This window comes from Lissotriton vulgaris, chromosome 1_1 (assembly GCF_964263255.1).
Source record: "Lissotriton vulgaris chromosome 1_1, aLisVul1.2, whole genome shotgun sequence".
Lineage (NCBI taxonomy): Eukaryota > Metazoa > Chordata > Amphibia > Caudata > Salamandridae > Lissotriton > Lissotriton vulgaris.
In genome coordinates, this window is record NC_141685.1 from 1,261,415,485 (window position 1) to 1,261,428,903 (window position 13,419).

The window sequence follows — 13,419 nt, forward strand, 5'->3', positions numbered from 1 at the left end:
GATCCCAACCCCAATTACCAAAAACAAAAAAAACAAAAACAACCCAAACATATTGTGAACATTGTTTATATATCACATCTAGGGTGCCATCTCAGCACCCATGTGGCCAAGGAGGTGGGGATGACTATCGCCCCTTGCCCCTTTGGGTAGGGGGCAGGAAAACCCTTTACTTCCGCCATTGCTGCACTGCCCAGACCAGAAAAAATGGGACAGGTGAGGCCCCTCTTCTGGAGAGAATTTTGTGGGTCTCCCTGCTGATCCCCGCAGGGTCTAGTAATGGAAACCGGTTTCCCAGAGTGTCCAAGTTGCAAAGTGCCATTGGGTCACTCTTAGTGCTGAAGTAGAAGCTGTTCCCCATCCATTGTGACATCTTCCAGTATAAATTGTAAATTTGTTACCAAATGGGGTGCCTCATATTAAACCAGATCTCAAATTAGGTTGCATGATAGTAGGATTATTTCTACAGTCTGATCTATACTCTATAACCAAGAAAAGGGAAAACTTTCTTTTTTTTTCAACTGAAGTAGAAGCTTCCATCCTCCCATGTGTTATTCACACTTACATGGGCATTGCAACAGAAATTTGTGTGGGCTGAGTGAGAAACCAGTCTCATTCCAGCCAGCCAGGAACTCCAGCATGGGTGTCCCAGGCCCAGAAATTCCACCCCCATGCCATCCAGTGTTCATACAGCCCCAGTCTCATGAGGTAAGTTGTGGGCAGGTCAGAGCCATGCTTAATCCCCCAGACCTAACATTTCTACCAGTGCGTATGGCCCCTTTCTGGGTGAATCTGTGCCCTGATTAGTAACTGTTTGTCTCCGGGGAGTTAATCCCAAGGGGGAGCCTGATCCTTTCCAAAATGGCATCCCCGTCTGTTTTCGTGGGTTTTGGTTATTTTTCCCGGGGTCTCAAATGGGTCATAGCAACCGCCCCTCAAGATCAGCCTCTTGGCTGTGTCTTCAAGAGTGAAGTTCAAAATTGACACTGCTTGTTGCACCTCAGAGACTGTGTGGCACCTTTCTCCCAACTTGAAAGAGAGCCCAAATAGGTATGTCTACCTATACCAGATTCCGTCGTCTTTGAGCTTCCTGGAGAAAGGTTGAAATGCTGAATGCCATTGTAAGGTTAGTTGGGAGACATACTGTGCAGGAGTGATCTTGGGACAGCACTTTGCCGATTTTTCTGACTTGTTCTACTGATATAGTTCTGATATGGAACTGACATAGTACTGACATAGAACTGATGATGTTCTACTGACAGTCTAGACTATTAAGTGCTTCTTTGTTACTTGAAAAATGTGGGTGTGTGTGTATGCATGTTGTTCCCTGACTACATGAAGGGCTTAATCTGGGAACGAGGGCTCTATAGATGGAAGAATATCTGAATGGGTGGCGCTAATGAATATTTACTTGGATGGGTGAATGAATAAAAAAACAAACAAATGAATAAATGAATGAGCATGTGCATAGATGGAAGAAGTGATGAAATGGTGTAAGGGTGAATGAGTGGCTTAACCACCCTCCAGCCTTTGTATACAGATGCATCACTGCATACAGAGAGACAGGGGCGGGTGGCAAAGATTGGGGTGGCGAGGAGGGGGGGCAAGGCAGTGTAAAAAAGAAAAAAAGTACCTCCTTGCCACGTCTCTCCTCCGTTGTCTCTTCTGGCCGGAATGGAATAGGAAGCACCCAGGCTCCCCTGAGCCAATCACAACACTTCAATGCAGCATTATTATTGGTCTGAGTGCTGTGGTTCGCCGTTCAGCCAGAGAATGTGAGCCTGGGCATGTTTTATACCAAGGCTGTAATGCAGCCTAGGTAGAGGACATGCAAAGTGTGCAGCAGTGTTTGCCCGGCCCCAGACAGCATGCCAAACAGTATTGGGCAATTACAGTGTGCCACCACTCCTTCCCCTGTTCCTCTGTCACCAGAGCTATCCCGCCTGCAAAGTTGCAGCAGAAGGAAAAAATAAAATGATAATAACCTCGAGCTATTATCATTTAATAGGTATGTATCCAAGAAGCCTAGGAGTTTGTAAATACTTAAAGGTATGCATACTTGCCGGAATACTTTCTGCCGTGGCGGCTCCTCCGCTAAGGCGGAGGAGCCTCGCCCCACTGCTTTGCAGCAGTTAAAAAAAGGAACACTAAAATGATAATAACAGTTGACCATGTTAGGCTGGAAAGGTTCTACTTCATGTGTAAATGATGTATGTATGTAACCATACCTTTTCCCTGTCCATCACTCACTGACTTACCAACCTCTATCCTACAGCCTCTTCTTCCCCCACATCAAGAGCACTGTAAATAATAATTTCACAGCTATAATTTGGAGCAACTGTGTTGCCATCTAATGCTTTGAAGTTATTTCGCATTTAATGCCTGTCAAACTTGTAATTAAATATGATTAGAGCATTATATAAAACATGAGTGGTGAATGCTTTTGCGCTATCAAGCTGTATTTCAATTTGCTACCACGACCAAATCTATACTGTACTGCATAACAGACCCAGGTCTGGGAGTTTTACGTGGGTCACCCCGGTAAAACTTAACACGCACAATTAGAAACAGCAACAATTAATTATTATACAGTTACTAATGAGAACTGACCTTTTGTAATTTCTCTGTATTTAGATTATACCAGCTCTGTAAATAGGTAAAGCTGTCGCTAACAAGATCTAAAGCAGGAAGAAATACTTAACACCAGAAGGGCATGAATGTTTCGACTAGGCTTGCTCTATTTAAATACCACATACATACAGACACACATACTAAAAGACTGTCAGAGGCAGCAGAGAAAGAGTTTGCTAAACACTTTCTTAAATCCAAAGCAATATATGTTAATTTTCCTAGAGGCAGTGCATAATTTGTAAAACAATAAGTGCCAATGCTCTCACCAGGAGGCCACTGCAGCTTGCACCTTATATTGCCCTTGCCATGCTGCCAATGATAGTAACAACACAACTACTAACCATCACACTCCTACATGTGTGGCAATTCGGACTATTCCAGACCCACAACCCTTAAAGAATGTCTTGGAAGGCAAGATTGACTTATTAATTAACTGTTGTTGTGGTCATCTCTAAATTAGCCAGTCAGCGCCACCTTGTGGTACATTGTCACAAGCCCCGGTGTGGACAATTAAGTGCTGGTGCCGAGCACCGAAAATCACTGCCTCAAATTAAGCACTGCATAGAAGCCACTTTCTTTTGATATGCAACCTTTTACTGCTAACCTCTACGTTTACTTTTTCGCCTTTCTAGGAAGGTGGTAAAACATCACCAAGGTATTTTTTCCAAATCTTAACTCCTCGTGTATAGTAAGGAACCAATAACTTCTTGTAGGAATTACATAGAAATTAGAAATTCAGAACATTCAAAAAGTCAAGTTAAAGGAAATCAAGAGAACACATATGCACCTATAATAACAAATCTTCAAAACATAATTAAAATTAGCTTCAAAAAGTAAAATATCCCTTTCTCTGCTCTTACACCCTGCTCTTTATGCATCGCCTAGGCAAACATCATTCTGATACATTTTTTGTTCTATTAAATAAATTAAGCATCCATTGCTCTATTATAATACACTCAAGTGTTCTAATTTTATACATTGATGCTCAATACCGAATGATAGAATACATGGTGTCTTGATGAATGCACCCGTCTGAAAGGTCTTCAAACTTGAGGGCCTTCTTTGTTGGATATTTGAGAAATATGTTGACTACAAAATGAAGAACTGAAGGTCGCAATGGAGAGATAAAGTGCCGGATGAAATCTTTCAGACTTAGAAAGCCTTCAATGAGAATGATGGCTGAAAGTTTAAGAAACTGCTCAAAAGTATTAATGTGGTCCTTCAGCCTTGACATTCCCTGCTGAAAGATTGAGACAGGGAGTGGCAGGATACATAAGGATGTGGATGAAACCTTGATGTTCTTCAGTTTTAAATGATTAAAAGTTAGAGTGGCAAGATGGGAGAAAACATGCGCAGGCAAACATTTGTGATTTTCTACAATACTTTGTGTGCACATCACACTTACTTCAATGGTAATTTGATGTTGTAATAAGTTTCAGCCCCTTTTGTCTGATATCTGTACACAATTTAGTGATTAAAAAACACATGACTCGGAATCCATAAACACAACCTTCGTGGGTTGGCTTATTTTCTGCGCTTAAACCCATTCCATAAACATTGTATAATCTATTCAGGATAGACAAAAGCGACGGTGAGATTGTAAATGAATTTGGAGATGAATGAATATGAATATGGAAGGAACACAGTGGAAATCTAAGTAGATGAATTATTTAACCAGAAATAAACAAATAACGCGATCAAGTAATTATTAAGTAAGCAGATTACTTAATAGCTGGATGAGTCACATAGATTATGAATCTAAAGATGAATCAGGCAATGAATTAGTAATTCATTATTAATGAATGGAGTAAATTATGAAATAGAAGTAGAACTAATGAATTAGGAGATTAGTAAATCCAGTGGAAAAGCAAAAGAGTAGATGAGACAATGAGTAAATCAGAACACAAAACAGCACATGGAATAATGAAGAAAGGAAAAGTGGCTAATTAAATAGAGAGTACTGGGAATCAATAGAAGTTAAAGTGAGACTCACACACTAGATGCCCAATTGGTACAAGAAAAAGTTAGGACAATAACAAACTGTAGATTAAACAACAGAGCATATGGCCAACAGAGAAAGATAGAATATATTAAAGATGCCATCGTGGCACAATATTGCTATTTAACTCTTAAGAGGGAAATGTGTTGAAGAGAAACAGATCCTGTTTCAAAACAAATCACATTGTCTGCACCACACCTACCTTTTACCTGTCATGGGGTAGAAGGCAAGGGAAAGAAAGAAGCCTTGAAAGACCGGATAATGAGTACAGTGAGAGAAGCCAAACGTTATAAAACCATGATGTTTACTAGACAAATATGTGAGCTGGTACAGGAAAGTAGTAAACATGACCTTTTCTACAGCCAACTTCCTAAAGAATTCAATATTCTGATCAATGATGGTCAGGTAGTGAAAGGAAATGGTTGAGAATTGTGCCTATGGGTACTCCCCTGCCCAGTACCTTTCATAGTGGGTGTGGTACGGGTCATCTTTTTTCTCTGCCGTGGGGACATCACCAAAGACGACTGCAGTAAAGAAAAGAACAAAGAGTCAGAGCAGGATGACGACAAAGGTGAAGAAATTTAAAACAAAAGCAAGGTGTCAAGGTATCATTTGGAAAAAGTCTAAAATACCAGAAATCCTGTGGAAGTTCTCTGAACTGTGATCACTGTGTAGAAAACCAGGGTCCATCATGGAGAATGGAATGTGTTGCTATTAGAAAATTGAGATGTTTGTACATATTGACTAACTGAGACAGACGGCTTCACCAAAGATTCCTCATAAAAATTTACCAAATATTCACATGTGGACCTTTGTTATAGCAGAGAGATCACGTTGACATTTAAAGCAATATCCAGGTGTATCTCAAAAACTCAACTTGGCTGACTATTGACAGAAACAAAAAAGGCATAAAAAGAGCATAATTTACCACAAGATTGCTACAAAAAGAAGAGATGTGTGATTAATGCTATGGGCGGGAGTATACAACTCTTGCTAACTAGATATTGTAGCAAGACAATTCCGCAACTAAAGATTAGCTGTTGCTGATATTGTATTTTCTCAGAAAAAATATGTTTATGGATTGTTTCTGGTAATTTAAACTTTGCAGCTTTATGAAAAGTGGCAAAGTTTGAAAAGATTAGAAGAAAATACCACTATGTTTATGGAAGAGAAGAATTGCAGTATTTCCTTTGTTGAAAAAATGTTAAAGCATTGCAGCCTACAAATGTGGGATATGTCCTAATGTAACAATGTGTCCTGCAAATAGTAACATGCTCCAAATAAAGTGTGGTGCCAATAAATGTGAACATGGTGACACATTCAAATCTGGATAAAAAGAAGACACAAAAACATGTATTCCACTGCTAGCATGCATTCCTGAATCCTAAACATATATTCATTGAGCTTGTAAGAGGTATCCCTTCTATTAATTTTATTTTCCATCTATTTAGCCAATAAGGGTAACATTAAAATAAGGACTTGCTTTTGGCATTACTATGAGACCTCCAGATTGTAACCTAGGTTAATTGTTATTATTTACTCCACACCTTCCTGAATTTTTCCTGTTTCAGTTGTTGAACATTTGTCAAAGCATTACATGTCCTAATTGACAGATGCTAATTTAATCAACGGTAGATGTTGATAGAATTATTAAGATTTCTCTATAAAAAACTGAGCAGATCACTTGAAGGACAAATCTGCATAAACACAGTGAAACATTGAAGCCCTGCCTTTAGTGCATGTAATTAAATTGTTTGGCTTTTTTGTGGAGAGTTAATGAAATTATTAGATTTTCTAGTGATACATTTTTTCAGCAACTCCATTAAATTTTGTATTTCCAAAATCAGACAATGAGAAACACCATGTACAATTCTGACTTCCCCAGTAGCATCAAATTCCAGTTGGGATACGGTATTAGTCTAGGAATGGTTGTCTTTATGGTCTGCAAAAGAATATCCAATAGCTTAATAATTAGCTAAATCTCATACACTCATGCTTCTTTGCATTGAATTCTCATATATTTAATAACTTCAAATTTAATAATTTCATAGATTTTAAACAAAACACAGAAATACTGATATTCTGTTCAAGAGAAATATTAATTTCAATTCGAACTGATACTTCATGAATCTTCTACATTTAGAAAGCACCCAGTAAACTAGCCTTTGCCTTGGACCAGTTTCGGTTAAAAACAAAAGCACATAGACTTTGATTTTAACACATTCAGACACTACACTCTGTACAGAGTCTCTCTTTATTTCTCAGCACCTGTGGCCATAGTGTTATGTCCGAAACCCCCCTTTAATCATGGTTCTTTGTTATTTGTCTGGTTTCAATATTATTATTTGCTAATCATACCACTGTACAAAGTTGTATACAGCTCTGAAAGTAAGAGGGATCAGCAAGACATATTTAGAACCAATGCGATGGATATTATTCCAATGGCTTTACTTGTATGGAAATAAAAAACTTTCCGTTTTCGTTTTTTGCATTGGACTTACTGTTGTTTTACTTAGGATCCTTCTATGTATACCACCCAAACTATACCTGTTCCTAAGAGGTACGTATTTATTTTAAAATTAACATGACAGATTAGAATCATGTCACCAGTGGTGTTAAGGCTACGATGACAGTATAGAGGAGTTTAGTTGTCACTTTGCTCTTGTTAGAGATATGGTATCTTACTGTAACAGGCAAACTATTCTTATTACAATCTCCATCCATGACTTCACTTCAAAGAACCCACAACTATGAATTGGTGACAGTTCATGGTCTCTGTCCAAATCACATACAGGTGCTTTGAGTAGATCCATCCAAGATTGATGGAAGAGATCCATCTGTTTGATTCACTTGCAAAATGAGGATTTTTTCTTATATGATTTACATGGATTTGTGTGAATCCTAAATCAATTGTTTGACTATACTCATCGGCATGGCTGGAGAAGATGACAATCTCCAACCATGCTAAAAGAACAATTGATGGACAGAATGCAGAACAATGTCATACATTCACCCCAGTACAGAGAAGCAGGCCTAAATCGATAGTTTTTTAGCTCACCATGCCATTCCAGTTTGGATCCAGCCATATGCAAATCAGTCTTGACCCTGTGTCCAATGGGAACAGTCCAGCCCGAACTGCCAGGCCAGGTCCTCCCTGGACTGGAAACAAGCATCCTAGGACCAGTTTCAGGGTTTCACCCCTCTTCAGCCAGAATAGCCTAATTCCAGTGGCATGGAGAGCACGGGACCCACGTCTGGGCATACCCGTCCCACTCGGGGTAAAAAATGCAAAAAGAACAATTGTTAGACAGAATGCAGAACAATGTCATACATTCCCCCCAGTACAGAGATCTGGGCCTAAATCCAGATTTTTTTTGCTCACCATGCCATTCAAGGTAGCCTGGCTGAAGAGGGATGTTAGCCCGAAACCGTTCCAAGGATGCTTGTTTCTGGTCCAGGGAAGACATAGCTTGGCATTTCAGGCTGGACTGTTCCCATGAGGCACAAGGTCAAAACAAGGTCAAAACTGATTTGCATATAGCTGTATCCGAACTGGGGTGGCAAAGTGAGCTAAAGAATGATGATGGATTCAACCCAGATCTTTGACTGGGGGTGAGTGTTTGAAAAGTGTTAGCACTCCGTCCATCATCTCCTTGTGTATGCAATCTCCAACCATGCTACCAGGTGTCATAGAGATTAGAGAGAAATAAAAGCTGTCTTTTATGAAGTCCTGCATCTCTGACAGTCACCAATAGTAGGGATTTTAGAATGTTACATTGTTTGATTATTTCTGTTTGAGATTTGAGACATGTTACGACAACATTCAAAATAGGGTCTCTTTAGATAATATCTGGTTGGCCTCGATTCTGAGAGGGAGGAATTCATACTTTATTTTCTGTTTAACTAATGATCTTATTCGAGATGAACTGTCACCAGAGATAGCTGGGAGAAGTCATGCCAGTACACAGGGATGTTGGAGAGCACTAATGACTTTGACAAAAACTGAATTGACCATTCCAATCCAACATAAACTATCATATAAATAGAATTGGATTTTTTCAATCTTTTGCTTGATGAATCTAAGATAAGTGGAGATAATTATAATAAATGTAATTGACATTTAGATCCTGTTTAAGGAACTAAGCATCACATATGTATATCAGAAAATGAAATTATGATTTTAAGATGAACGATTCTGAATCAACTTCAAAGTTGTTATTTCATCCACCTTCTTGGAGATTGATTGTCCATATCATCCACCCACTTGCCACCATTTTCACATGCACCTCAAGAATTCTTAAACTCTACACTGAAATTACTATTCTAGACAAAACCAGAATAGGCTTACCTTAAGAAAGGGGTTGAGAATTCTGTCTTCATCGATTTCTGAGTGGAGAAAAAAGTATTGTCAAATTGAAGTTGTTTTCTAACTGGTCTTGTCTTTTGCTATGACCTCTGAAAGGAAATTATATATTGAGGTAAAGCAAAACATATCCTGCAGTGCCTGGAATCTATTTAACAGTAATCTAGAGTGTTTCTGCGACACGCATCCAAATAGGTTCTATTTTATTCAGATTCGCCCAAAGTGTTGATGGTATACATGCATCAATCATAAATCAGCAAACAATGCGTTTGCAAAACTCAGACTGCCTGTGATTCTGAATTCTCATATCTGGGATCATCTTCAAATGAGCACTCATGTGGCCAACCCATTCAGCACATTTCCATCCACTCACATCAAAATAATGTTGAGAAATGTGTCTGTAAAGCATTTACCTTCACCAGGGCTTATATTCGACAGCTACCATGGTAAATGACCATTCAGTATGGTGTAGTGTAATCAGTATTCAGTGTGATGGTAATCAATGCTTGTTTGCTTTGCTTCAGATGACCTTGAATAGCCAAAATTTACATAGGGTTAAAAAATAAAAAAAATAAAAAACATTACAGTTCTGAAATGATAGGGTTATTTTTTGAAAACTATAGTTCTAAATATTTCCCCCAAAATGAGTTCAAGCTCCCTTTCATGCTTTTAATATTACATTGAATGCAAGTAATGTTATCATCTTGACATACAGGAAAGGGTTTAGTCAATTAGTCAAAATCCAGTGAATACAATTGTTTTTGGATCCCTCTAGCTATTTCTAAATCAAACATTTTGTTTACCACCTCTACTCACTACACAGACGCCCCTGCACTACTCTTTAGCTTTACTGCAGCTGCCAGAGAAGACAGATGGTGAAGAGCCCCTTTTGGGGACCACTGGGCATTGCAGTGCCGGCCCAACGAGGAGCTGCCCTATGATGAAGCATGACATCCTTTGGGGTGTGTGAGGGCCCTTGCTCCTTGTTGAAGCTACTCCACCTTTAGTTTCCATTTTATCTCGGGAACACCTGCTTTCTAACCCTACTTCGCCTCTCCCCTTGCCGCTTCCAAGTCCCCTTTAGGAACTGCATACTTCTGTACATGCCATTAGTTGCAATCACCTTTTCAAGACTGTGGGAAGTCGAAAAAGTCTAAGCAGAAGTTGAAGATGAAAGACAAGCTTTGGAGGTTGCTGCAATTTGTTGAAGAACAGCAAGACCTGAGGCTATTAATATTCCAAGGTTTCTAACCTCTCGAGTAAAAAGCTGGTAACATTGTGTCAACATTCGCTCAGATTTAGATGAAATAATCTCTTAATTTTTAATGAACCCTCTCTTAGCAGCCTGTATCCAGTGTGGATAGGAATTATTAGTGTTGTCTAGATCTTAGATGTAATATAGGATTTGTGTGTTGTCAGCATATAGATGAAATACAAATTAAAATCATTTAGTGACCAATCAAAGAAGACTAGATAAAGACTGACCAATAGAGAGATAGATATCACTCTTGAGGAATCCCCAACAGTTTTTACTCTGATAAATAAGACACAAATTGGATTGCGTGAGTACAATTGTAGAGGAATGATTCTATCTGACAATGGCTAAACCTTGGATTGAGCAATTAACAATTTCAACAGAAGAAGGTGTTCTTCAGTGTTGAACACAGCAGACAGAGCTAGTTTCCAACTGGAGAATCAAAGCTGGCTTCACCATCGGAATCCCTTTGTCCATGGCTGAACCTTCACAAGACTGTCAGCCCAATCACATAAAAAGGCCACTCTAAAGAGGGTCCCCCGACGCTTTCTTTATTGTTTTGGTTGCAACTGGGATGAAACGTACAGCGATCATGAGCAACAAACCTTATTGCTCACCTGCAATAGAAATAGCCATATTTTTACCTGAGATATATAGAATGACATACTCTGGAAGATTAATATATGATGCTCTTAAAGCCTGGACACTGCACACCATGAAATATACAGAGATTTTTCCTGAGTTGGTAAACATTTTCCCAGCAAGTCCTCGATCAATGAAAGATTTGTCTTTTCATATATATTAGAAGAGCACTTAATTTCCGTTGTAAGTGACCATGCAAAGAACGCTTTCGATTGTTCTTCTGTCTAATAATTAAAGCACAAGTGTTTGTCTTTATTCAGAAAAAAAATTGTTTGTATGACAACTTAGTTTTGTCAAAATGTTAATTTTGTTTTTTGTGATTATTTTGAGTGGTCTAGGTCAGGTCAAATACAATCAGAATGTCATCAGGAAAATAGTCACTCTGTAAATATTGTATCCCTGGTTGCCCATCATGATTAGATGTACTGAGTCTCAGACCAAATGTTAAAATTGGTTAAGTCATAAGCTTGTGGATAGTATATGATGAATTTCACTCAACTGAGGTGTACTATTTTTTCGGAATAGTAGTTACTTAGTTAAATATATCCTAATCATCAATTGATTAAAGGAATAAAACAGCATCTGGTTGGTTTATTTTCAATACTTTACATGTTTATGATCATTCCAAAAATCATCTTCTGTTGCTGGATAATCACATTCTACATGTAGAATTTTATTTCAAATATCTATGTAGACACCACTTATCCTTTTATTGATTAAACAAGAGGTAAATGACCTAAAAACCATGATATTCAATATTTTTTCCAGCAATAATTGAAGATCTGTCTGAGTGCGATGAATAAATGAATTACTATTGAAAACCACTTTTACCTTAAATTGTCTGTACACACACTATCCAAGGGGCAGCAGGTTACTCTATTTCATAGCATAAGTTTCTAGAAACAGCCCAAACCTTTAAAGGGATATTCTTATACCAGTCCTAGGAAGAGCTGGCTTGTGGTTTGAGATAGCTAGGTTCTTAAGAGATGGGACCAACCTCTTCCACTTTTTTCCGTACACAGAACAGAAGAAAACAAGCATTTACAATGCAATGGTTTTGCCTTTGTTAAAGTTAGAGCTATTGGCATTGCTCTTGACATTATTTTTATTTATGTGTTTTTTTTAAAACATAAATAAATGGCATTGTCATTTACAATGCCAATAGCTTAATCGCTCGCAAATGCATGACCTCTTGCATTTTACACCCACACAGAGCCACACACGCAAAGCCACCCACACACACATAGAGTCACCCACATAATCTGCACTCTGAATCTGCACTCTGAATCTGCACTCTGCACTCTGAATCTGCACTCTGAATCTGCACTCTGCACTCTGAATCTGCACTCTGAATCTGCACTCTGAATCTGCACTCTGCACTCTGCACTCTGCACTCTGCACTCTGCACTCTGCACTCTGCACTCTGCACTCTGAATCTGCACTCTGACTCTGCACTCTGCACTCTGACTCTGCATCTGCACTCTGAATCTGCACTCTGAATCTGCACTCTGAATCTGCACTCTGAATCTGCACTCTGCACTCTGAATCTGCACTCTGAATCTGCACTCTGAATCTGCACTCTGCACTCTGACTCTGCACTCTGAATCTGCACTCTGAATCTGCACTCTGCACTCTGAATCTGCACTCTGAATCTGCACTCTGCACTCTGAATCTGCACTCTGCACTCTGAATCTGCACTCTGCACTCTGAATCTGCACTCTGAATCTGCACTCTGAATCTGCACTCTGCACTCTGAATCTGCACTCTGCACTCTGAATCTGCACTCTGCACTCTGAATCTGCACTCTGCACTCTGCACTCTGAATCTGCACTCTGCACTCTGAATCTGCAATCTGAATCTGCACTCTGAATCTGCAATCTGAATCTGCACTCTGAATCTGCACTCTGAATCTGCACTCTGAATCTGCACTCTGAATCTGCACTCTGAATCTGCACTCTGAATCTGCACTCTGCACTCTGAATCTGCACTCTGCACTCTGAATCTGCACTCTGCACTCTGAATCTGCACTCTGCACTCTGAATCTGCACTCTGAATCTGCACTCTGCACTCTGAATCTGCACTCTGCACTCTGAATCTGCACTCTGCACTCTGAATCTGCACTCTGCACTCTGAATCTGCACTCTGAATCTGCACTCTGCACTCTGAATCTGCACTCTGCACTCTGAATCTGCACTCTGAATCTGCACTCTGAATCTGCACTCTGCACTCTGAATCTGCACTCTGCACTCTGAATCTGCACTCTGCACTCTGAATCTGCACTCTGAATCTGCACTCTGCACTCTGAATCTGCACTCTGAATCTGCACTCTGAATCTGCACTCTGAATCTGCACTCTGCACTCTGAATCTGCACTCTGAATCTGCACTCTGCACTCTGAATCTGCACTCTGAATCTGCACTCTGCACTCTGAATCTGCACTCTGCACTCTGAATCTGCACTCTGAATCTGCACTCTGCACTCTGCACTCTGCACTCTGAATCTGCACTCTGCACTCTGAATCTGCACTCTGCAC

General features: G+C 39.5%; 1 protein-coding gene across 2 annotated transcripts in view; it reads right to left on the reverse strand.

Moving 5' to 3' along the window:
• Positions 1-13,419, reverse strand: part of PPP1R1A (protein phosphatase 1 regulatory inhibitor subunit 1A) — a 536,807-nt gene that overhangs the window by 200,124 nt on the left and 323,264 nt on the right. Inside the window, exons 3-4 of one of the 2 annotated variants that reach the window (XM_086964610.1) lie at positions 8,976-9,013; positions 5,088-5,151 (exon numbers count right to left, since the gene is read on the reverse strand). The exons of the other annotated variant lie outside the window; for it this stretch is intronic. Coding sequence (XP_086820736.1) covers positions 5,088-5,151; positions 8,976-9,013 — 102 coding nt within the window. The remainder of the gene's footprint in view (positions 1-5,087; positions 5,152-8,975; positions 9,014-13,419) is intronic. 2 annotated transcript variants of the gene reach the window in all.